Consider the following 26,617-nt stretch of genomic DNA (forward strand, 5'->3'; position numbering starts at 1 on the left):
TTAATAAACTTGCGTGCAGTACTAAAGTATCTGATGTATATACTCTAAGGTGCAGTATGAAAATATAGACAATTTTAAATTTCAGCGGGAAACATGATGCAAAAATTTATTCTAATAATTTGTCTATGGTAAATGGTCTCTGGCAATTTTTTTTTTTTACCTGCGTGGTTGCGTTCAAACATATTAATTGGCAATATTGTCAATTGTCAAGCAATGTCTGTCAGTGCTCCAGCATATGAACCGACCGTTGGCCGTATAATTACGCAGTAATTTGTCAGCTCTAAGTACTTCACTTCTTTCTGTTCTTTATTTTATTTATAAAAATGACATGTGTGATCGAACGTTTAACTTGTAAGAACGCAGCCTTCATGTATTATCTGTCAAATATTAACCGTCAAGGTTAGAATCTAAAATCAGAAATAATATTGCAATTTTGTTGCAATTTTTTTTCCTGTTGCTTTTGTACCGTTTACCGGTATCACTTTTTGTGTATTTAGTTACATTTAATGTTCATATCATTGTATTCTGTGTAACATAACCAGTCATTTTCGTCCCGGTGATAGTGCGATAAACTTAAAATAAAACACAGTGTCTGTCAAAAACGCGCGTATTCGCTTTATAGAAGGCGTTTAGTGACATTGTCGCGTTATCTCATAACATAAAATAATTGTTATTTAACAAGTTTTCTTATCAAATAATATCAGTTGTAAATTCTTAGCTGAAGTCTTCGTGTCGCAGTCCTAAACGATACGAGTGTTTATATGAAGGTGTTAGTGTCCACATTTTAGTTGTGTCTCCTGAAAATATATAAAATGAGTAACGATAAAAATATTATTTGTGGCCCTCCTGAAATCGATGGACCACTGGATATATCTTACAGCGAATATCTGTTCAAGCGGCTTAAGGAAGGTGGAAATAATGTAGCTCAGGTAAATTAAGTTTTATTTTAATTTTATATGAATTCTACTTATGTTTTATGCATTTTTTACTTTTCATAAAAAAAAGCCTGCATTAAAATCTTCCTGTCCCCACCCAATAAACGTGTATTTAAAATTATATGTAAATATCTAGTTATAAATGGTGTTAAGCTGTAAATATGTTTTATTATTATATGTATATATCATATTAAATACTAACTTACAACTTGTATACCTATATTATATTACTAACACATGTGTAAATATGTAAAAAAAAAAAAAGAAAAACTCCACTGGCCAGAACACCAGAGTTGAGAGGTGAAAAGGCCATTAAAAAACGAAGAAGAAGTAATTAAATACTGCGCTAAATTTATCCTAGATTTCACTTCTTTATTTATTGTTGAATAATTATTTTTTAATGTGAAGTATTTGTATTCTTATACCCGTATGCAGAGACAAAACTTAAGGTGAGGAAAGTACATTCTGATTTCAAATGCAGAGAATAACCCGAAGGTGAAGACAATAGAATGTACTTTCCTCATCTTAAGATTTGTCTCTGCATACGGGTATTAGGATGTCTGATGTACTTATTTATAAGCCGCTTGAGATAATGTAATCGTAAAGATTATACCCAATAAAATTACCCTATTAATTACTTGAGTGATTTGGAGATTCTCCATATGTAATGCAAAAAACTGCTTATTAAATTTGAACAAACACATAATATTTTTTTGTTAAGAAATATCTTTATGAAATACATTTATTTAAGGTACAACATGGAACCCATAACTTTGATCTCCTCTTCAGTACTAATGCATTGGGGTTCAGAATGTTAGAATTTATTACTTTTAAAAAATCAACACTTAGGTACAACATAATATCTGTGGCATTTTGGTAAAGGGTTCAAATCAATATTGGCTGATCTTGCGGGAAGACATGAAACGTTGCTTACTAATTTGATTCTTTGATATACAATTTAGGTTGCTATCTTAAAATAAACCTTAAATGCGTAAATTTAACACGTTGATCGTCGTGTCAGCCACCAGTGGCCGGCACCGAGGTTTTCCAATTGGGCCGTATCGGCCACCGGTAGCTGACACTCTCATCTCCTCAAAAATCTCCTCAAAAATACCTCAAAACAAATTAAATATTTGTTTTCCGATCTAATATTAAATTAAAAACCTAAAAACGTAAAAACATTTTTTTGATATTTTATAAAAATCCAATTGGTGATTAATGTGTTAAGAATGAAATATGTGAAGTGATATAGTGTTTCTTTTTATATTTGCTTTTTCCATGTTATCAAAGGCAATTTTCATAGGTACTTTTTTTTCCTAATAATACCTTAGAATTAAGTATATGCCAATCTTCTTCCGATGCCTTGTTAGGTCCCCATGACGTTGGCAATCACTGCAGCGAAAGCATATCTATCCTGCGCTACTTTTAAATTCCGCGGCCAGGACGACTGCTTATTGATGTACTCGCCGTAGAGAATCACACCCTCCAGCAAGATGTGACTCACTCGGACCCTACCGACAGTTCAAACCGCATGCCAATAACTAATTTTATTATTGAAATTATTAAATCCCAACATGCATCTCTTCACCCAACCTTCCGTAGACCTTATAGAGTGGAACTGCATACTAAGTTATTTTCTCGATTTTAGTCACATATATCATCGATCATCGGTGATATTGCAATACTGCATAACTATCAATTTATTTTTTTGGCAAGGGAACCTAAAAAGCGTTTTATCAATATTTTACTTTTGATTTTACTCAACCAAAAATATCGCTAGGGTGTCAGAAAAACCATAATTATTTATAGTTAAAAAAACAATAATTTAATACTAATGGCTCTTAGTCCCTATAATGAATTTACTGCAGTTAAACATTTTTGTTAAAAAAAAAACAGGTTACGCAGTATTTCAGTATCACCGACAATAGACCTCTTTACCTAAATGCCACAGATATTATATAAGGTAGATTTTTTAAAAAAAACTTTTATTTTTATGACCAGTTTTTTATCAACATTCTTTAAAACTTCGCTCAACATGAGATAAGAAACAGCTTAGTGTTATAAAATCAACAAATTCTTTGCATCAAAGGTCTACTATGAAATATTTATATTAAACTTCATAAGTAATTTGATAAAAATAATAGACAATGACTTTCTAGAAACAGAGTTGAACCTGAAATTCATCATTTGCACCATTGTAATTTTATTATGAATAAAATGTCAGGTACATAGTACATTAAGTATGTATTTCTAGGTATTTTATTAATATCTCTTCACTAGTAGATGACACTCAATCTGCCATGATTGAGTAATTTTTCACTAATACGTAATATTATTTCAAGGTGGACCTCTTACCTAGCTCTTCATTTTAGTAACTTATATTAAAACATGTTTTTTTTACTACACATTAGATTACAGGTAGCCATAATAAATATGTAAATTTAATGTGTCAGCATCTTATCTCCTTCCTGTTATTTCCTATAGAGAAGTTATGTTACACATGTATGCTATAAATAGTAAATATTTTTAGTAAGTATTTTACTAAGAAACTATTTTCGGATCATTTTTCAACCAGTCTATTCTTTATAACTGTCCGCTGCTGAGTTACAAGAATCATCATGAAAAAATTAAGCAAAACATTAAATAAAACGCTAGTGTACACAGAAGATGACTTTCCTCTTGAAGATTTTTAACGAGTCTCCAGAGATATAATTATTTCTCGCAGTGTCTCTGTTTTAACTTGTTATTATACTGTCTACGCATGCGAAATAAAGGATTATGATACCCTGTATTATAGGAGAAATGATCAACTCTAAATATATCCAGATAACGTAGTCGTGGGTTAGCGTTTATATTATTTTTTTTTTTTCGCAGGGTATTTACTACAACTAGGTAACTTCGAAAACAGCATTTGTGGGTTATCCACTAAAAACATATTTTTTATTCTCCATTCTAGATTCATTATAGACAAGTCACGCATTCAAATCATCATAATATGATTGTAATGAATCACTACTTGCTTATTTGTAGCATTCATGGAGGAAGGTACAAATATGTGTTTTTAGTGGGTAACTCAAAAATGCTGATTTTAAAGTTACCTAGTTATAGTAACTACCCCACGATTTACACTTCTTGATGTTTTTTTTTATATTTGTGCTCATCGCTGTTACTTACTCAATTGAAATTACTCCATGGTAATGCCACTTCATTGGCCCATACTAAGGTACGTTTGGGAGTATTGGATGGATGTCTGTTAACTTCAATAAAATTCAATAAATGTATCTACAACAAACTACAGTGCACACTCGCCAATAAGGAGAATTCATACATTAGCAAATGAATACGCAAATGACGTAGATACATTGAATATAACACTTTTGAGTTTTAAAAGGCAGTGTATCAATTTACTATTTTCAAATTGTAATACCTAAATAATACTATGTATGTTGATTTCAATTGTTTACCGTTTATTGACTTTATCAGTTTTCTAAATTAGTATTTTTCTAAGTTCTTCTAATTTTAAGATTATTTTAATATAACCCATACGAAAAAACTTACTCCTGTTCTCTACTGCAATATATGTATGAATTATTATGTATCCCCATATATTTTCTACTTATATGTAATGATTTTTATTTTTTGCTCCTTTTTTGTGTAAAATGCATTTCTGTCTTCATATTTAAAAATTCACTGCTGTTCTTTCCACTTTTATACTAATATGTTAAGATGATGTTTTTGATGTTTTCTTTTTCTTCTAAAAATTATTTATATATTTTCTTGCTACTTCTGTGTAAAATACATGTCTGTCTTTATTTGTATATATGTATGTAAAATCATGTAAAAGCCTAAAAGGCGTTTAAATGAATAGATAAATAAATACATGTTTAAATTTTCAAAGAGGAAAAATAATAGCTCTGGTTAGATAAAAAATCATTTGAACTGTTTTATTACATGTTTACTGCACTACTCTTACTACTACTGTACTCTTTTACTTAAAAAAGGTTAACCAGTACAAATCAGTTAGTCAAATCTGTAAATTTGAATTCTATTTTTATTGTATGTAAATTTGAGTGTGGAAATTCAAATGTTCAATGGACTTGCTTTATTATTAACTTACACTTTGGACATTAAAACTTCTGCTGATACTTATAACTTAACTTATTTGAACTCATTAATTAACGTCAACAGTTTTTTAGAGGTCAGCAATTGTAGGATTTATCTAATATTTTTTTGCTGAAATATCCCATTATGAAGAACAAATAGAGGTAATAAAAAAGAGTAAAAAATACACAAGTTGTTCGATAGATCTGAGAAGTCAAATACTATACCGAATCTGAATCGACAAAGATGTAGCACTTACTTCCAGAAACTTTAATAGCACAGTGTAGTACATATAAATGAGTACTTTTAAATGCTTTGAATGAACTAGTACTAGTAATAAATAAAATTGTACATAACATTGACAGTTCATGGTGAATTATTAAAAAAAATCATAAAAATCACAACATACAATGTGTTATAAATGCTTACATTTATTTACCTGCTTCGACATATTCCATAAAATAAGTACCTACTTATTTGAAAAAAAATTGTTACAAAATTTTAATTAATAAAAAGTAACATCCAATGTCCAAGTAAAAGTGGTCTAGGTGTAAATAAGAAATACTTTTAAAAATACCTACTAAAATATTTTTATAAACCAGTAAAGTATCATATTTACATACATATTTCGACTTGATAATAAAACAACGACACAAGTGAATTTCTTTAACTTTACATGAAAGCGGTTTAAATATTTAAAAAATACATTTTATGTCATAACTCGATAATTACAAAAGTATATCCTTTGGTACTGGGTTAGTTATATATGTTTTTTTCAAACCTGGAATAAAAAAAGTAAATGTCGCATTTTTCGTACATCTGTCATTGTTCTACGATCACGACTATTCATTATACAAAACATTTAGTATAATTATTAATAAACATTTAGTATAACATTTAGTACATTTAGTTTTTAAACAAATTGTGCAGGAATTGATTTGGGTATTTGAGTAAAACGCCTATTTTTTAATATATTGTTTAGGTCTGTTTTTGTTTCTTTGTTCAAACTCAACAATCGACAAAAATTTATCAAAACACAGTTTTTTTCCTGAGATAAAAAATTTAAAGTATGTATAAGGAATTGTCAGATGAAAAACATTTATTTGATTAAAAATTATATTCATTTTTACAATACAAAGTTTTATACATGCCTATCTACAGTATCATAAGTACCTATAATTCATATTTAAGCTAATTAAAAAATATATACACTGAAACCTCGTTTTACATTGTTTCAAAATAACACAATCCAAAAATTAAATTGAAATTTTATTTAAACATTAATTTAACAGTGCGGAATGGAATAGTAAAATAATTGTACTTTTTGTCATTGGAATGCCTTACATTGCTTTTTTACGTACTTAGCGTATAAAAGAGAAAAAATCAAATTATCCGGATTAATGAGTAAAAAAACTTCTCCTTTATTTCTTGATAACGATCTGGATATTTGGCAATCCGGATGACTGGAGTTGAGTGAGTGAACAATCTTTGTTACGATTTTTCAAAGTATTTTAATCTTACATTTAAGAAAAAATTCAGGTACAATAAATGGTAAACATTTCATTTTTTTAGTGTTGTGTGGAACATATCCCCCGTGTAAAAAGTGGTTCCAGTGTATATATACTATTTTTTTCTAATTTTTTTAAATTGGACTGTGTCTGTTAAAATAGACAAATAATGTTTATAAGTTCAATGGAGCAATTGGCCACTGTGTTTAAATATGGCTACAGAGTATTTAAGTACTTGGTTCTTTTTCTTTCAGATTGCCAATGCTACAGGAGAGACCGCCACATACGCTGAGATTCTACAGAAAAGTGTAAACTTTGCAGTTTCCCTTGGAAAGCTGGGAGTAAAGCGGGGTGATGTAGTCGCCCTGTCCTGTGAAAACAGATTTGAGTTTACAACATGCGCCATCGGTATCATGTTTGCTGGCGCCACCGATGCCACCCTGAATGTCCTATACAGCAGAGGTCAGTCATAACAAAAAACCAATCAATCTCACATATTAAAACATTAATTATCATGAATTTCTTAGTTTGGGCTTTCTGAAGGAATGGCTAAGATGCTTGCCACACGTGGATATGGGTTTAATTCGCAGAAAATCACAATAATACCCTACTGTAATTGATTTTGGTTTGTTATGGTACAAATAAATTAAAAAGAAAACATTTCATCTTTCTATGTCCATGCGGATGAATAATAGAACCAGAACCCTGAACGAGTGTTTTCGACTCGATGGTTGCTCTCAGGCGAAAATCCTGAATAAGGAAATCGAGTGAAAATAACTTCGCCTTTTTGCGAAGCGGTTGGATGTCTTCTGCTACTAGCCATGTTTTCTAATAACGGCTACAATTTTTAGTCCGATGGCAGAAAAAATATAAATCTGGGCTTTCGGAAGGCCAATCTCCAGCTCTAATAAACTCTGGTATGGAAATTTCTGGTCATTGCTGAGCAGACTTCACCTTCTGGAAGATCCAATGTCTCAAATCAAACATTGTATCGTTAAGATGCCTAAAAACCTTTTAAAAAATGTCATCTTGGTACGATTTCGGACTTGTCTTCACAAAAATGAAGCTCGGTAACCCCTTCATGGGAGACACCCCACCATACCATCACTGACGCTTGATGATGACATCTTTGAACTTGGGAAGTATCTTGAGCGGCTTCTAGAGGAGGGTACATCTGGTCATTTTTCTTGTTGAAGTTTCCTTCGATGTTGAATATTTTTTCAGCAAATTGTTTGCGTAATGGTGAATAGACTGTTTGACTTTTTTTTCCTAATGTTCCTTAAATATGGAGTTTGCAAATAACCAGTGCTTCTTCGATAAGCTTCTATCTTAAGGTTTGATTTAATGATGCGACACATATTTCAAGTCGATATAGTCATCTCTCTGGACAAGATTACTTGCTTGCGGAGCGTATTTCTATGAATTCTGCTTTTGACTGCCTTTCTAGCTTCTAAAGTCCACACAGTTCGAGGACGTTCACTTCTTTGTCAATCTTCAATAAATTGAATGTTCTTAAACTTTGTGAATGGTTTATCACCCCACTCCATGTTTACTTTGCAATGATCAATGACTTACTATTCTATAGTCAACTTAAGAAGAGACTTGTGACGTTTGCACACTCATAAAGTTCTGTAAATATTGACAGTTAAGTGTTAGAAACAAATGCCATACTTTATTGTTGAGTCGCCGCAATAGTGGCTTACCACCAGAAAACTTCACCATCAATCGACAATATCGACTTAATATTGAATTATATTGTGCGTGTTCATTTTAAGGAGTTTGCAATACGGTTAATTAAAATTAATTGACGATAATTTTGACGTTGAACTATTAAATATTGAGCTATTTAGTCATGAAAACCCGTTTCTATATACCTACTCGGTACCCCATCTGATGAAAAATTATTCAAAATGGATATCGAAAATCGAAAGAAAAAAAACTCCCCCAGCACTATTGTAATCTGTCAAAAGTACCTTCTTATATTGTCTGAACTGTAATATAATAACTTAAATCTAATTATCAGTAAACTATGTATTAAAGAGGTAACATATTTGTCCAACTTATACTGAAATATATTTTTTTTTGTGAAAAATTTATCCTTAAAAAGTATTAATTGATTTACTGTCATATTTAAATTATATTTTATATGGTTGATTTTTTATTGCTACAAAATTATTTATAATGATGTTGGCAATTTTATATTAACGCTTGTAGAATTCAGAATTGTTATATAAATAATGATGTTTAAATAATTATTGGCACTCTTTGAAATGATAAAAATTAACCATTGAACTTTGGACACTTTGTTTTTGCTTTTTTATGTCAAAGAGCATAATATATTATAGTGTAGTACCACTGACCATATCTTCATTTAAATATATATTTTATGCACTATCACTCCACAGGATTAGCAATTTTCATACAAATGGTTTTGTTATCAATATTTTATTTTTTATCATCTCATAATTTGAGACAGTAACAAATAATTAAAAAATATATGGTTTTTCATTATTTCGTTTTTTTTTCTTCTAAATAAACAACTCACAGGGTACAGCTTATATCGAGGCATCAATTTACAATATTTATTTAATGGACCTAGTTATATCAGTGTAAATTTTTTTTAATAAAAAATTATGTATTAGGCTTTAACACAAGTTGTGTTCATTTTTTTCCAAATTTAAACTTTTCTGCGCTTCTAGGTATCGTGGCAATTCCTAGCAGGCCGCGAAATTTTCAAAAATTTTTAGAAACTCTCATCTGAACAGCTGTCGTGTCGATAATTTTAACAATTCCTCATGTCCTGGTGTTTCATCAAGCTTCTAAAAGATGTCTGTTAAGAGTGTACGTTCTTTTAAAATCGTTTGGAATACTTGACCTCGACATGTAAAGCATGTACATAGGCACGCGTCCTTACGTGCTATTTTTGTATGGCCAACCCTCCGAGCAATAAAACGGAGAGCGCGTTAACGCGCTTATGGCAAATAACCGGTTAAAAATGAGCACCAAAAGTAAAACAAAATGGTAAAGCTTATATATCATTCTAAAGAAAACTTTCTACTCTACAAGATATTGTGTTTGCTTTTAAGTTACATATATTATTTTATTTGATTATAAACCCTAAAAATGGAATGTCAAGTAGACGAAACTGAGCATTTTCGACACTCCTCCTGTTCACGTTCAATCGTGTACAGTGAAAATGCTATGAATTATTGACTAATTTGCTGTAAAATAATGAAGGAGAATACATTATTGACTAACTTGTAATGTTTTTTTTATGTTGTATCCTCTAGTTCTCTTCATTTGGAAAAAAAACGGACACGACTTAAGTTGTTAACACCCAATATATATAATTTAGACATATCTCAACAGAGATCAATGAATTTTTAGGGAAAGCAATATGTATACATTTACAGGGCTTATCATTGGCCTAAGTGATCACGTGTTTGAACTTCTACAATTTTAATGTTTACAAATTATAGATTTTATGACTAGCATACTTTGTTTTATGAGTTTCAAATGCCATCTGTTGATATTTTATGTAATTGCAATATGTTCACAAGTTAGAATGACAATATCCGACATAAGTCTTTCATACAAACCTCAAATTTACAATAAAAGCAATAGCAAAACATCTGACTGAAGAAAATTATTATAGAAGAAATAAAAAAATATTTGACTGACATGTGAAATATATATTGTTTAAATTAACTCTGTACAGTCCTCCTTAAAACAGGTTTCCTTGGTAAGGAGGACTCTTAAATTTTGTACTAAAAAATATTTTATTTTGTATATTAACAAAAAAATTCAGTTAAATTTAATTAATATCGCGGTTTATGATATTTTATAATATAAGTACGAGCAAAACCGATAGGAAAAAACCTTTGGTCTTAAAAACGGTTTCGGGTTGTGGAGGGAGTGGTTTTGCTGTTGATTTTTGTGAAGTAAAATAGTTGAAACCATTTATTTTTTTTAGTTGATTTTATTATGACTTTATTGACATTTCAGATGAGCTAATTCACGCAATGAACATTTCCAAGCCAAAAATGGTTTTCTGCTCTGACTTCACATATTACAACATCATCGATGCTGTCACTGATATTCCATCAGTAAAGAAAATAGTCCTTATTGGAGACGAAGCCCCGGAACCTGATATAATGCTGTTCAAAAACCTGATCAAAGACAATATAAATGTCAGCACATATAAACCAACCTATGTAGGGATACATGAACCACTTGTGATTCTGTGCTCTTCCGGAACAACAGGTTTACCAAAAGGTGTCATTCTGACTCATCAGAATTTCTCAGTCTGCAATGGACACTTACTGTAAGTGTTATTTTTCTTTACTAATTACAATTTTCTCAAATTCAATTCACCTTCATGATTTCTGTCGATGGTTTTATTCTTTATAGTAAATATTTTTATTTTAAAAATTAGCCGCCATCACTTTTTACTTAATAGGGTATTTTAATAAATCGAGAATAACATTGAAAATATGTTAAATATTTTTTACGGTTCTAATGATATAAATTAATATCAATGTGTAAAAAACTCATTTTTGAGTTTGAGCACTTACGAAATGGCTCGCAGTTGGCGTCACGTCACTTTGAAATCACACGTCATGTGCAACGTAATACATGTCGTTTGTCCTACAGGGTGTGGAACGTCTCATGTAATTCAAAATATGTGTATTCCAAACCCTTGTAGAAAATGTATCCAACATTGCGCAGAAAAATAATAATGCTGCCATTGTAATTTAAAAAAAATTTATATTAAAAAGAAAATGAAATGACCTTATTCTATTTTATTAGGTATTTTCTTTTGAAAGTCAATATTTTTTTTTTAAACTTTAGTTTATTAAATACATATCATTTGTTCACTTTCAAACCCCTCTATAATGGATTTTCAATAAAATCAAGAAATCACAAAAAATGTTTATAAACAGAATCTTTAATTAAAATATTGTCTATTCAATTCTGAATTATCCTTAGCACCAATGTTTCTAAATACTTTTTTACAGAATATAAATTTCTGTGAAATCCCCTTCCTTTCTGTTATAATCTTAAATGCCAAAAATGCAATACTTTTTTAATTATTCAATAATTTCCTGATGCCTTCTTTTGCTGATAATGATGATGCCTTCCAAGATCTTTCATTTATGTTTTGGCGTTTAGGATAGTACAGAATTGAATAGAAAATATGATGCTTGCGTCGATATTTCAGGAATTCTTGAGAAATTACAAAATTGATCTTTTTTATACAGAAATTGGCCACCCAATACCATTTATAGAGGCGTTTGGAACACAACATGCGTATTTTAGAGGAGTTTGCCACTGACATTATTTGACCTTATTCGGACAAAACAGTCTAGTGTTCCATGAGTTAACTGAAAATATGATGATTTGAATTACCTACTTAAAAATTAAACATTGATTACTAAAGATGAATATCTCAACAGAGATGAATGATATAATTATTTATTAGATATCTCAACCTCCCGGTTCCTCCCTGAAGGTATTATTGAGGAATGTGGAAATCTAGGCACTTACTGGGCTTATGGTCTGTCATTGACTGGTTTTAAGTTACCACTTTACACACTTTGTAACATTCACTGTTCTTCGTAATGTTTTCCGATTTCCACATCTACACAATTTTCAAAAGTTGTAAATATCTAGTCAGATCATAGGCCTTGTATATGCCAAGATTTACACTTTCCACATTGATTCTTTCATCTCTATTGAGACATCTATCTACCAATGATTTACTTCGTGTGTTGTGATATCAATTAAATAATAATTTCCTTTGTCTCTGTTGAGATATTGGTCTCTATTAATTTGCGCTTTTTTAATTTTCCCAACAATATTTTGAATTTGTCCAAATGTCATAAAATATAAAAATTAAAATACAATTCAGTTCATCCAAGTGTCCATAAATTTAAATTAAAAAATATTTTTATTTAAAAAAAAAAAAACAAGCTGTGTGTTTTTATAATTTTACAAGGTCAATGGACACTGCATATCGAAAAATATACCCAAAAAAGTAAGTGATTAACTTACCAATTGATCTTCAATGTATGTATTCTACCTTCATATATCTTTATTAAAGGGGAATACACCAGTTGTGGGAAAATTAATTTTGTTAAAACTGTTCCAAATTACTAACGCCCACATTTGCACTTTTTAAACTCACATAGTTTAAGGACGCACCGAGAATAACACTGATATTTACATGAAAAACAAATTGTTGTTTAAAACTCAGAACAACAGCGGTTTATCTTGATATAATCTCATATTGGATTTTTTACTATGGTAATTTCATAAGAAAGTTTTTACCATACAAAATATGATATTCTATCTCGCCTTTTGAGAAGACTTTATAGAAGATTTCTACAAAACACCGATACCCCATAAGTATGAAACGGGCCCACGCATAGTAAATAGACTCCCAGACGAAATACAGAAAAGTGAAATAAATGAAAATAGAGTTAAATATGTTTGAAAACTTTTTTTCTTAAATTCTAAGTTTAGTATATAAAAAAAGAAGAAAAAGAAAGAAAACCAAACAGTGTTCACAAAAGTGTTGTTTGTTTATTATTTTTTATATATTTCGGTATCAAAAAAGACTGTATTTTACTTATTTTTTTTTAAAACTTTATTTTGTATATATATTTAAGATTTTTTATTTGTACATTATATTATGTTACTTAAATATTTAAAGAGATACATCCCTGCAGCTTGGCGGGAATGGAATGAATGTTCAAAAAAATGCTTATTTAAAAAAAAAAAATTAACATCTAAGTTCTATTTAAGAAATAATACACCATAAATTGATTTTTTTGTTGCAATGCATTTGTACGTTTAAAAGGGATTTGATTATTGGTAACTAACAATTCAAATATGTAAATTATTCATTTGTGCTTGAATTATTATGGGTTTTTATAAAACCACTAAATATTTATTGAGTCCAATTTAAAATTACCTAAAATGTTTTTATTCCCTACTTTAAGGTATTCTCCATCCCTGTTGTAATTAGTTAAAATGTTTTTTTTATTTTGTAATAGCTTACTCGCTATACTAAGCGTTTTAGTTGAATGTCTTAACAAGACAAAACACATCACATTATACACTTGTATATATTTTATAAATCATTGAATAAGAATATTTCAGGGTAATAAATTGACACCTGGGCCGCGATTACAAACGCTATCCTCATCGGTTCACATCGAGACTGTATTAACTAATAATTATATTAATGTACGAAAATGTGTATATCTGTATGAAAATTCAAGGTATCTTCGTCGGTAACCTGTAATTGAACATGTGTTAAAAAAAAATTGTCAACATGTTCTATTTTTCATACAGAAAACTTAATTTTATTCTGTAGATAATTTTTTACTTCCCACTAGAATACGGACTCTGGGTGTTTTATTTTATTGTTCTCTGCTGTAGTTGGCCTTTTTATCTTGTTTCAGAAATTAGAATATTCTAAAAAATAATTCAAAAGTAAATTTAACTTATCTTAATTTGATGTATATATATGCTTTGTATGTTAATAACACGCCGTATATATAATTTAATGAACGCGCTTATAAATCAGAAAATATAATATTTTCATTATTCATAGCCTTATGAACCAATTCGTCAGTCGGCTGAAATTTAAAATGTATTACTAATACTTAATTAATTTTATTTAAATTTATGTGAAAATACAACATGTTTGCATCAAAAACCCTTGACTTTATTACAAAGAAAACTGTATCAGGATTTGTGTTAATTCAATTTGTGTCGCAATTAAATATAACTTAAATATATTGCAAATAAAATAAATAGATAAAATTACATGTTGTGTACTTATATTATAATGGACACATATGAGACATAAAATGTCTATTTCCTCTTCCATTCAATCAAATGAGCATATTTTTCATTGTCCTATAAAAATAACAAAACTGACTTAAGTGGTGTTATTAGTTAAATGACAATATTTCATTTATTTGAGCGATTTTACACAAACTAATAGAAAGCAGATAGCTGCCAAATTGACTATATGTACAAAGAAATAGGTCCATATTATCTGCAGAAGCCGTATTCAGCAGGCGAATCGCCCTATCGATGGGTGAATTCTGACTTACATTCGTACGACTTCTGGGTGCGTAAAACAGTGCATGAGATTTCGTTCTGGTGTAATTATTAGGAATATACAAACTGATCTCTTTCAGTATATTTGGATTATATGTACTTCTGGAAATCAGCTTATAGAAATGTTTCCTAAGAAAAATTTGACGACTGAGTTATTATTCAAAAATATTTATATATATTGCACAGCCCATCAAACAATATTATTATTTTTGATTGAATCATTAAAAAAATTTCAGAGAGATGTTAATAATGAAAGAAAGCGATCAGAAACACCGTATGATAACAATTATGCCGTGGTTCCACGCATACGGCTTCATCACACATCTCATATGTCTGAATATACACCTGCAGTATGTATTCATGGTCAGATTTGAAGAGGAACCTTTCCTCAAAGCTATACAGGATTATAAGGTACCTACTTATATTTTTATTTATTCAATATAACTATTTATTTTTAAATTCAAAGAATTATTAAAAAAAGAGTATGTAGAATAAAGTATGAATCAAAACTACAGCAATTTTTATGCTGGTTATGGCAAAATTCCACATATTATTTCAACACTGATGTTTTTAAAATATCGCCAGTTTCCTGGGAAAGCGGTGCCATTATCTAGCAACGCTATTTGTTTGTTTAGACAACGTTTTGATGGCTTCACCCACTGGCACATGACGGCCGCTAGATGGCAGTACCGTTCTCCTGGGAAACCATAGCTTAAGAGAAAAGCCATGAAAACATCAAAGCCTTAAACTTATTTCTACTCTTATTAATGAAAATTGAATCAAAAAGTACAAAAGGGCAAAAGCCAAAGGGCTCTCAATTATAAAAAAGGTTTCCAAGGAAAATGTTCAGGACTGGATTTTCCTTAAGGGGAGAGATTTGAGTTGGAAACTCCTTGATTCACCCGGCTCTTTCATATTAATGAAATATTTATCTTTGTTGTTCTTTTTATATCAATCTGTTATGTGTATGGTATTATGATTTTTCTTTTTCAATTGTGTTTGTCCCATCTTACAGGACTTAAGATACATGGAGTTGGAACTTTTATTATTATTGTTTAGTCTTAAGCGAGCAGCTTAAATCTATTTTTATGAAAGTCTATTTAGCGGATGTTCATTTGTCCAAAACAAATCTAGCCCATTTTTAAAGTTATTGAGACTACACGTTGAGAGCAGCCTCACTTGCTCAGGAAATGCTTCCGTGGGTCTAGGTTGAATCCGGTTTTCTCCAGCCCGAGACTATGGCTTCGATATCAAGCATCCTGTTGGAACATGGAATCCAAATTCGCAAAGCTGTAGTGACCGTTGGCCATTTTACCCGTATCTATCAAGTCACCTCTTTCTCGCCGTTCCTGCAGCATTGTGAGGTTGAGAGTTTCCAGTCTCTACGCATACTTTTGTCCACATAATGCAAGTAAATCAATCAACATCATCAACCCTTGTACACACCCGGTGGTTCATAGAGCATTGTTAAATCAAATGCAGCGTATATCGATCATCTGTTACGGGAAGGTAAGGTGATCAGTCTTTTGCTTCAGGTGCCAGTCCAGGAACAATGAAATACTTGAGTAGAAAACCATCTTTAAAAACAAATGTTTCATGTCAATCTTCACAGGAATTGAAACCGGGACCTCAAGCATGGTAGGCGAACACGCCGACCAGTACACTATGAGGCAAACATTTCTCCACTTGATGTCCTTTTTCAGGATTTTTACCTGAGAGCAGCCATTGAATCAAGATCGCTCATCCTGGATTTTGGTTCTAATTCACACACAGAACTATATTCATATGCCCGGACCGACGCAGACAAAAAGTAAACCAATAATTTTAATAAATATTTCAGGCCTCTGTCACAATGCTGGTACCTCCGTTGATGGTATTCCTCGCCAAGCACCCACTTGTGGACAAGTACGACATCTCTTCTATGAAAGAGATCTGGTGCGGCGCTGCACCCCTGTCAAAGGAGCTGCAGCAGGCTGTCACCCGGCGCACTGGAGTGACGTGCATCAAACAAGGGTATGGCATGACGGAAACCACCCTTGCTGTCACACACAGCGATGTCGGTTCTACCAACAAGTATGGATCATGTGGAAAAGTGGTGCCGGGAACTAAAATCAAGGTAATCAAAATTTTTTTACATTTAAAACAAAATCATTATGTCCCTACCTGCATCATATGATGCATAGGGCATTGAATTTTTAAACCACATGGAAAGTATTTCGATCATCTGTTACATAAAGGTAAGGTGATCAATAATACACTTTAGGTGCCAGTCCAGGAACGATGAATTATTACAGTTTAAGCAACCTTTAAAATCTATATTGTGCATCCACCCTGTTGGGAATCAAATCCAGGACCTTAAGAACGGTAGGCAAGCTCTCCAACCACTACACAATGAGGTGGACTTATCTCCACTGGATTTCCTTATTCAAGATGTGTACCTGAGAGCAGCCATCGCGTCAAAAACTCTTGTCCAGGGTTGGGCATTCACCTACCATGCGTGAAGTCCGGGTTTTGATTCTTGGGAATGTCGGCTTGAAATAGTTATAAATTAAATTATAAACTATAAATTAGTTGTAAAAGGAACACTGAATTATATCATTGTTCCTTGACCAGCTCCTAGGCCCCGATTATAATGGGAAGTTAACAGGGTTATCTTCAATTGTCTATAAAGAAAAATTAAATTTTATGGATGAAAACCTGTAATTAAACATGTTTTTAAAAATATTTTTCATAAATATGAATACGAAATTCCATTTTCCTTTACAGATGATTTAAGATTTTTTTAGAGGATTAACCCGCTAAGCCTCTATTTAGAGGCTTGTTAGCAGGTGGGAAAGAGGGGATATGGAAGGAGGTTATGAAAAATACACCACAACACCCAGACCAATTAAGAAAAAAATCTGTCTTGAATTTTTTCTCTTGCAATTGGCGGGAATCGAACCTGCAACGCCAGTTTCACAGTTAGTCGCCTAACCAACTGCGCCACAGCGATGAATTTAATATCCGGCCAGATACGGATGGTAGCTCCATAGTGCCACTAAATTGATTTATTGATATCGACCTGGTTTGGAAAAAAAGAAGAAATCTTCAGTATTTGAAAAAAAATCTTTTTTTGTATAAAAACTTTCGTCTGTATTCGGTATATACTATAGAAAAAGAATTTCACCTACAAATAAAAAATGTCTATTAATTTTTTATTTTTTAATAAAAATGTATGTGCGTGAAAAAAGTGCAAGGGATGAAACTACCCAAAACCATTATAATTATTTAATCAATTAACTCATAAACCATATTGATATGCAATTCATTAATCGATAACTGATCATCGATCGATGAGTTTATGCCTGTTAAAAGTTTTGTTGTTAACTATGGGAGAAATTCAAGTCCCTGGGTGTTTTACTGTTTTTATAATATTAATTTTGTGGGTTACCACCTTTAACCCGAACATGATCGATATATAAAGGAAGATTCAAATAAAAACCAGATGGATAGTCTAAGAAAAATAGTTTATTATTGAAGGATATCCAGCGGCCGAATATCTGGCTATCCGGCTTAGGGGATCGCCAAATATCCGGTATCCGGCCAAATCACTATCCGTTTCATCACTAAAGATAACCCTATCTACTTCCCATTAGAATCGAGGCCCTGAAACTTAGGACTAATCACCTTCCTACCTATACTAGATGATTGCAATTCACTGCATTTTATTTAACAATCTAGTGCCCTATGCACCATCATCTGTGGATAAGGGTTTGATGATGATGATTTGAATGATGATGATGTATATAGTATAATTTTTTTTTGTTAGTTTTTGCTCATTTCCTAGATAAAACGTTTCCTCAGAACGATATTGAATTGGACCTTACACTTGAAGATTTGAAGGCCAAGCTCGAGTCTTTGTTTTCAATTCACTTGGAATATTAATGTGTACTTACTACAAAAGAGCAGTCACTGCTGTGTTGTATTTCAATAGCTCTTTTATAAATCTATTATTTAGAAAATCATTCAAGTAAGTCAATAATTCAAATAAATGTATAAATATATTTTTCAATGTTTTTCTCAATAACTTGTATTTAAAACATAATTTTATTTATTTATTGTAAATCAACATATTTCTTATTTGAATGTAAACCTTTCTGATCCTGTGAATTGTTTCTTTGACATAATATTGCGGAGTAGTTTAAAATCAGGATTTTTAAGCTAACCACTTATAACACATTTTTTGTTTCCTTTTCGATGAATGCTACAAATAGATCATAATATGATTTAAATGCATTACGACTTGTCTCTTTGAAACATCCCCCAAGGAAGATACAAAAATGTGTTTTTAGTGGTTAACTAAAATCCTTATATATAAGTTACCTATTTGTAGCAATTACCCCACAATATGTTGTCTCTTTTAATTATATCTCATTATTTTTTATTTATATCAGTCTATAATGTTAAATTAAATAGGCACATTACTAGCTCGAAGAAAATGGCTTTACATAAATATCTTCGCCTTCATTCTTAAATGGAATTTCATCATGTCATACGCGATGCTACACAGAAAAAAATGCTTTAATTGCACTGCATCAACAAATATATCATTTCATTCGTAAATACAATCCAATTTATGAAATAAGTAGATTATTAGTTATGTTTTTCAGTACAATTTTCATAATTTCGACTGTTGTAAACTAGTGTCATCTATGATTATGAGTTATGTCTTTCATACATGAATCGTAATACGCATTTGTACCGTAATATGCTCTTTATTTTCAAATTTTGAGGGCAATGCAATGTTTGCTTTATTTTTTATGTCACTAGTATAGAAGTAACGGGTCTCTTTATTTTTTGCATTTACAAGGTTTATGACCTGGCTGGTTTAAGTGGCAACTTTACACACCAAATAACATTCACCATTCTGCCTTCATCATGTTGCCTTTACCCTGTAAATGCCTAGACTTCCGTATATCCTTCTCAGAAATGTTTTTCTCTGTTGCAACAAATTTTCAAGTGAAATATTTTAGGTTAGTAATAATAGTATTTTATAATGTTTCACTATTATTGTACCATACAAGTCACAGTTTGGACTGTATTTCACAATCCTGAAGCAAGGGGTAGGAGTTGGCCGTGTTTCACTGCCGTCGTTGCTCTTGGGGTCGTAAATCTCGAAAATTATGATGCCTTGAAGTCCGGGGTCACTGAGTAGAAGGTACTGGTCTATAGTCCTGGGGTGAAACAATGGTCAAGTCCAAGAGGGTAGAGTCCAGTAGTAGAGCGGGAGGTCGGGCGGTGTGACGAAATAAAACGATGAGACTAAGGTGAAGGCTCGATGCCAACTGATTTATTTTAAAAAAATGTACATATTATATAGGGCGCGTATCGAAAGCAGGGGGGGAAATACCACCCTGCCGTTCCCGGCCGGCGCCCCTCCCACTAAGTGCATATAGGGAGGTGCCGGCGCTCGGCTCAGTCACTTTGTCGGGAGCCGCCGCACGCACCACATAAATTGCAATGCCCTTGAATAATTAGTCAAGGTATAGAAATAATGCTCTTAGGGCAAGCAACAATTAGTCAAACGTCAACCTTAGGCCCTTTTTAGGGCCTGTAAAAAAATTCCTGTTCTAAAGTACCCCCTTCCCGGCATCGCTAAGGTCAGACCCGAAAGGGAATATTTATCCTTTATTGTAGGTCTAACATTTATCCGACAGATACCGGGGACCCTAACTATATTATTGTATATTTATTCTCCTAATCTTCGTCTATTTTAACCGTCCGTTACAGTTATCATAATTGAATAACAACTGTTACAATATAATAAGTGACTTGTTCTTTATTCCGATAACAGTAATAATTTATTTGTTCACGATACTATCATTAATGATATAATTACATGCTATCAGTGGTTATTAATAAATAAGATTCCCCCTCTACTTTTCTATGGTACATGATTTTGTTTGTATACACAAATCCATCTTCTATATTACTTTCTTATTTTGAATGCTTCACTTCACTTCACTTCTAGCTCTGCCTACTAACTGTGTTGCATATCTCTGGCTTGTTTATTCAAATTAGTGTATTGTGTTTTAATACAAAGTGACAAAGGAATTCTAAGTGTAATGGACAATTACATTTTTTATTGTGCATTAAAATTCATTGTAGAACTGTTAATAATAATTGAAAAATAAGACTCACATTGTGAAAGTGATTTTACTTTCTATGAATGTTTGTAGGTATGTATCAATAACTGGTCTGTAATCTGTGAACTAAACAGGTTTGTTGCAAGGTGATGGTACATAATGTACTATCAATTTTCAACATTTTATAATTTATTGTTTATCTAGTTGATTTTTATTCTACCATTATTGGTCCAGTGGCACCACAAAAGCAAAGTAATATATGTTTAAATTAAAATAGTATTTTGAGTATGCCCAAACATTTGTAAACAAAGCTAGATTACACTCCAGACTAGATTATTAGATTATTGGACTCCAGGGAGTTTTAAAATTGAAATTTATTACAACATAGTGGGGAAACAATGATGAAAAGAGAATATGGAAGTCTAGGCATTTACAGGGCTTATGACCTGTCATTGGCTGGTTTAAGTGGCCACTTTACATGCTGAGTAACATTCACCTTTCTGCCTATGTTTAAGCATTAACATTTTTTTTTTTCAATTCTTCTCTCTGTTAACTTTTGTGGAGTATAAGACCTGAAACCTTTATTGATGAGGGTGAAATTTATCTCGCTGAATTATTTCACCTACTAGGCAACGCTTAAAAAACCTTTTTAATTTTTGGACTTCTTATTTATTTATACTTTTACTTCTTGTAACAGTTGGTTTAATCAACAATGTTTTGAGTATATCCAAATGTTTGCAGACAGGATGGATTTCAATCCCTAGGGAGTTATTGATATCTAAATTTATTGCAACAGAAAGGGAAAACACTTTTGAGAATGAAATACAGAAGCCTAGGCATTTACAGGGCTTGTGACCTGTCATTGGCTGGTTTAAGTGGCCACTTTCCACTTGGTGTAACATTCACCATCCTCCCTATGTTTGACCATCCACATTTCCTCGGCCCTTTCGTCTGTTGACTTTTGTGAATTACAAGATCTGAAACCTTTATTGATTTCGGTGAGATTTATCTCGCTGAATTGGCAGTAAAATCCAGCCCCTTATCTTTAACAAAAAAGACAAATTAAATGAAAGAAAAGATGCAGAAAATATTAAGAAGCGAAATATGTATACAGATATTAAAATTGATATTACAGGTATTGATATTAACAATTGGTTGCTATTTGCAATTGGTTGCTGCACATCGACTGTCAATTTTTTTTAAGTTCGAGATTAGTAATTAGCAAAAATTGACAAATTTGCTTTCCTTCCATACTTTTACTTTTATTTGCTTTTCATATATTTTTATGTTTTTTTCATTATGTATTTTTGTATTATTTATTACTCCTATTTCTTACTACAGTGTAGAGTGTTTATCTCAATTATCATTATAATTATGTTTATATGTATGTATATATATATATATATATATATATATTATTTTTCTATTAATTTCAATGATACTATTGTTTTGTTTTTTTTTTCAATACTACTTATACTTTTATTTTGTTGATTTCAATGATACTTTTATTTTGTATATTTGATTATGTATGAATCTAAATTTGTATATTTTATAATTTACATTTTAATATTTATATCTGATTATTTTTTTAAAATTGTATTCTTTGGAATTTTATTATTGATTACTTTTTTTTATTATCACATGTCACATCTTATTAATTTTACTATGTATTTTTAAAAATATATATTATGGTTTGACACGGGCACAGCCTAAAAAATCTTAATACGTTCACTTATATTTAAATGAGTGTAATTTTGAATGAATAAATAAATAAATATTATGAACTTATTTAATAAAGTAAAAGTGTAATAAATAATTTGATTTCTTTATTACCAGGTTGTGGATATAAAAACAGGAGAATCTCTCGGTCCCAATAAGGAAGGAGAGTTGTGCTTTAAGGGCCCACTGATGATGGCTGGATATATTGGGGATGCCGCTTCCACTGGCGGCATCTTTGATTCTGAGGGTTGGCTCCATTCCGGGGATATCGGCTACTATGATGAGGATTATTTCTTCTATATTGTTGACCGCCTCAAGGAACTCATCAAGTACAAAGCATTCCAGGTAAGGAAAATCAATTTCAATCTGATTGTAGTCCCGTAGTAGTGAGGTGGTTTAATCATGAATTAAAGGCACTGTATGGCAAATCTTACATTGCACGATTCATAAAAATAAGATGATTCTAGTGGTCGGGCATGTGCATGGAATGAATGATAATCGTATCCCCAAATACAAGTCCAGAAGGCGGACCAAAAATGAGATTGCTGGATAATTCAAATTGATTTATTTTACCAAAATAACAAAATATTTTAGGCATTCTATTGGGACAAAATATCAAACCAGGAACCCTTGAGCAATGGTTCGACATTATTAATGTATAGTACTCTCTAATACCAAGAGTATTTGCCTCTTAAACATTGTTTCTCTGATGTGAAAGTTGTCGATCTCCAAAGTGACAATGTTCAGCTGCCTGACTACTCTTCTAATCAGCATAACCAGAAGCAGGTTGGTTCTGGAAGCCGGTAGGTAAAACAGTATGTGCTGACGCTGTTGGAAATACCCACCAGGAAAATAAAAATTGATACTCTCTAAAATAGCTGAGTTCTCAATACGACCTCCAATCAATCTGAAAAAATGGGTCAGTGTTAACCCACCCCTTCCAAGTTACAAAGTGTTGGTCCCAAGCATGGCCAATAGGGATGCAGTGGAATAGAGCCACAGATAACTACCATACTCTCTCATGTAGAGACACATAATTGTTTTTTGAACTCTACAACTTAAGGTAATATCTTACCTTCTGCAGACTCCATATCACCGAAGCACTCTCAAGCGTGGTCTGAACTAACGAGTTGTACAGGATTCTGTGTGTACAAGGATTATTGAAAACCCTTCCAGTACGGAAAATATAACCTAACATCTTCACTGCAAGGTCACATGTTTTATGTGTAATGTGACATAAGAGGAATTGGCTTGACAAACTGGAGAAGAGCCGCAGGGTGCAGGGAGGAATGGATACATATTCTGGTGGAGGCCAGGGCCCACAACGAGCTGTTGCTCCACTGATGATAATGAGTAGTGTTGTGGACTCCAAATCAGGATATTTCCCATTTTCTACAAGTTATTTACTGCTGTAATTTAAAAATAGATGTGTATTTATGTACAAAAAATATATCTACAAATTTTGACCAATCTTTCTTTTGACCAGTTTTTTGTTAGATATTGCTTTTAGCAATAACCCCTCGCTAAAGTCAATGTATTTTTTACTTGAAGTTTTAAATAAATAAAATCAATATTTAATGTTGACGGTATCGAGAATCAAACCTAGACCTCATGCATAATAACCAAATGGGTGATCATGAGGTGATCAAATTAAAATTCTGAAAATGAGCCTAGTATTTTTGTTCACGTATTACAGTAATGTTTTTTTTCCCTCATTGTATGATTTTTGTGTATCTTTTTTCAAGGTGCCACCGGCAGAAATCGAAGCCCTACTTCTTCAGCACCAAGGAGTCATGGACACCGGTGTAGTTGGACTGCCTGATGAAGAAGCTGGAGAGCTTCCTCTTGCCTTCGTTGTCAAACGACCAGGATCCACCGTCACAACTGAAGAGATACAGAGCTTTGTAGCCAAGCGAGTGTCCGCTCATAAACGCTTAAGAGGTGGTGTTATATTTGTAGAAGAAATTCCCAAAAATCCAAGTGGAAAGATTCTTAGAAGAGAACTGAGAGATCTTCTTAAGAAAGTTCCCAAATCAAAACTTTAAATACATGTTTTGTTGTAATATTATGTGCGCTGTTATAATACATATGGATTCACAATATCGATCGTCCGGTTCATTAGTACGACAAGTATGACAATATGAGATTTATGCAATTTTATGTAATATTTTCCTCTCTTATCGGATTCTCCACTCAGTGCCTCCAAAAAATCTTTATGCTGAGTAACTTCTATAGAATTGAATGGTGATATTTATTGCTTGGTTTATTTAAAAACATTCCAGAAGTCTTATCATACGAGGTCCAATAAAAAAAAAAAATGGAATTTGTGTCTTCAATATTAATATTGTCTCCCTCAAAGTATTCCACATTGGATATAATACACTTATGCCAGCATTTATTCCAATCCTCAAAACATTTCTGGATTTCACTTTTTGGTCAGTTCCGTCAGTGATTCAGTCTTTATCTCCTCTATGGTCGCGAAATGTCATCCTTTCATAGGTTTTAAGAACAGGAAAGTTACAGGGGTCCAAGTTTGATGAATACGGTGGCCAAGACATCAATGAGGTCTGGTTTTTTTGTCAAAAAGTCACTACTCGAAATGTACTTATCTCCATTTTATTACATCGATTTCCTGTTTACCTGAGAGTAGCCATCAAAAAGAAAACACTGATCCGAGATTCTGGTTATATTTCACACAGAACTGTATTCTCCATCCGCCTGGACACAGAAACCTCTTATTCAATTTCAAATATCTGAACTTTTAATTTGTCTTAAAAATCAACTGGACGATCAATATATATTTAAGTTGTTTCTGAATTGATGCAATTGTTTTGTTATTTTTGTTTCTTTTTACATACTTACATATGTTTATATATATATGCGTGTTGATTAGATGTTTAATGTTTATTCTAGTCAGTTTTTTTATATTTTATTTTAAATGCACAAACTATATTTATACATAGATAAATTAATATGAGCAGATTTCACGCCAAATTTGATTTACTGCAATCGATGACAACACATCTTCAAAGTCTTTTTCTATATTCTCAATAAGCATGTAGTCGTTGTGCCGGCAATATTTGTTATGGAACATTTTAAAAATTGTTCACAGGATAAAACAATGTACCTTTTGACAAGGAATTTTTTTAATGCATATTTTTTATTGATAGCAACTGGGAAAATTATGTATTTTTTTATTTTTTTAATATTAAACTACTTTTTTTAAACAAAATTGTAAAATCTTAATAATAAATTAAAATTACTTTTAAAAAAGAAAGTTCACTTAACAGATATTGCTGGCACAACAACGATATTATTGAAACAAACAAATTTGACATTTCCACTCAAAGTTTGGATTGAATATTGCGAGAAAGAAAATGGCTGTTAAAACTAGTGAGAAATTTCCATATAACTTCTGATAACTGCATTTTTTTAAATATTTTAAAACTAAGTAAATATTAATCTTTAGTAAAAGCTAGTTTTTCTATATAATATTGGGTTTGTATAGACTATAATTTATGGTTTTTTTTTGCATCCCCAGTATTTTTGTGAAAGTATTTATTTCAGTGGTATAAAAATATGCTTGTTTATAGATAATATAATCAACTCAAAATCTAAATGTTGTAAAGGATAGTCAATAACAAATCAATCAGGTAATTTAAATGTAATATCTTCAAAAAGCAAAACAAAGGTATAAAATATTAACTGCATAGAACTAAACAGTGTATGTTTTTTATTTATTTTTTTTGTATTGTAATTTTTTTTTTTTAACTAATTATGTAAAGGAATAAATGTTTGGTGCTCCTTTTCAACATGTTCGCGGACATTTTTTCATAGAATTCACTCATATGGACACAAACAATTTTTCTTATTTTCAAAAAATATTTCATTTCCGATTGGACCAAAGTTGATGGTTTTAAATAAATCTTTTTTGACAAATTCCCATTTATAAGAATAAGATTATTTTAGTAACATACTGTGAAACTTTTGTTGCTGACTGTTTATAGTGACAATAAGTTAATTACTCTAGTTAATAACCACGAACGTGTTAAATTTAAATGTTAACAACACAAATTAATAATTAAAATTGTAT

The 26,617-nt window shown here is 31.4% G+C and overlaps 1 protein-coding gene across 1 annotated transcript; it reads left to right on the top strand.

Moving 5' to 3' along the window:
* The first annotated feature begins 158 nt into the window (after positions 1–158).
* Positions 159–25,189, top strand: LOC148285304 (luciferin 4-monooxygenase-like). The gene is made up of 7 exons (XM_088227356.1): positions 159–929; positions 6,799–7,006; positions 10,550–10,868; positions 14,917–15,091; positions 16,521–16,796; positions 22,642–22,869; positions 24,270–25,189. Exons 1-7 carry the CDS (start codon positions 813–815, stop codon positions 24,567–24,569), a joined length of 1,623 nt encoding a protein of 540 aa, XP_088083482.1. The 5' UTR covers positions 159–812; the 3' UTR covers positions 24,570–25,189.
* Positions 25,190–26,617: the final 1,428 nt, after the last annotated feature.

Source organism: Micrasema longulum, unplaced genomic scaffold (assembly GCF_059751315.1).
Source record: "Micrasema longulum isolate JH-2025_06_02 unplaced genomic scaffold, ASM5975131v1 h1tg000043l, whole genome shotgun sequence".
Taxonomy (NCBI): Eukaryota; Metazoa; Arthropoda; class Insecta; order Trichoptera; family Brachycentridae; genus Micrasema; species Micrasema longulum.

Coding starts and splice junctions, on each gene's coding strand:
- LOC148285304 (XM_088227356.1), top strand. CDS start 813: ATGAGTAACGATAAAAATATTATTTGTGGCCCTCCTGAAATCGATGGA. Junction 15,092..16,520: donor AAGCTATACAGGATTATAAG/GTACCTACTTAT, acceptor TAAATATTTCAG/GCCTCTGTCACAATGCTGGT. Junction 22,870..24,269: donor TCAAGTACAAAGCATTCCAG/GTAAGGAAAATC, acceptor TCTTTTTTCAAG/GTGCCACCGGCAGAAATCGA.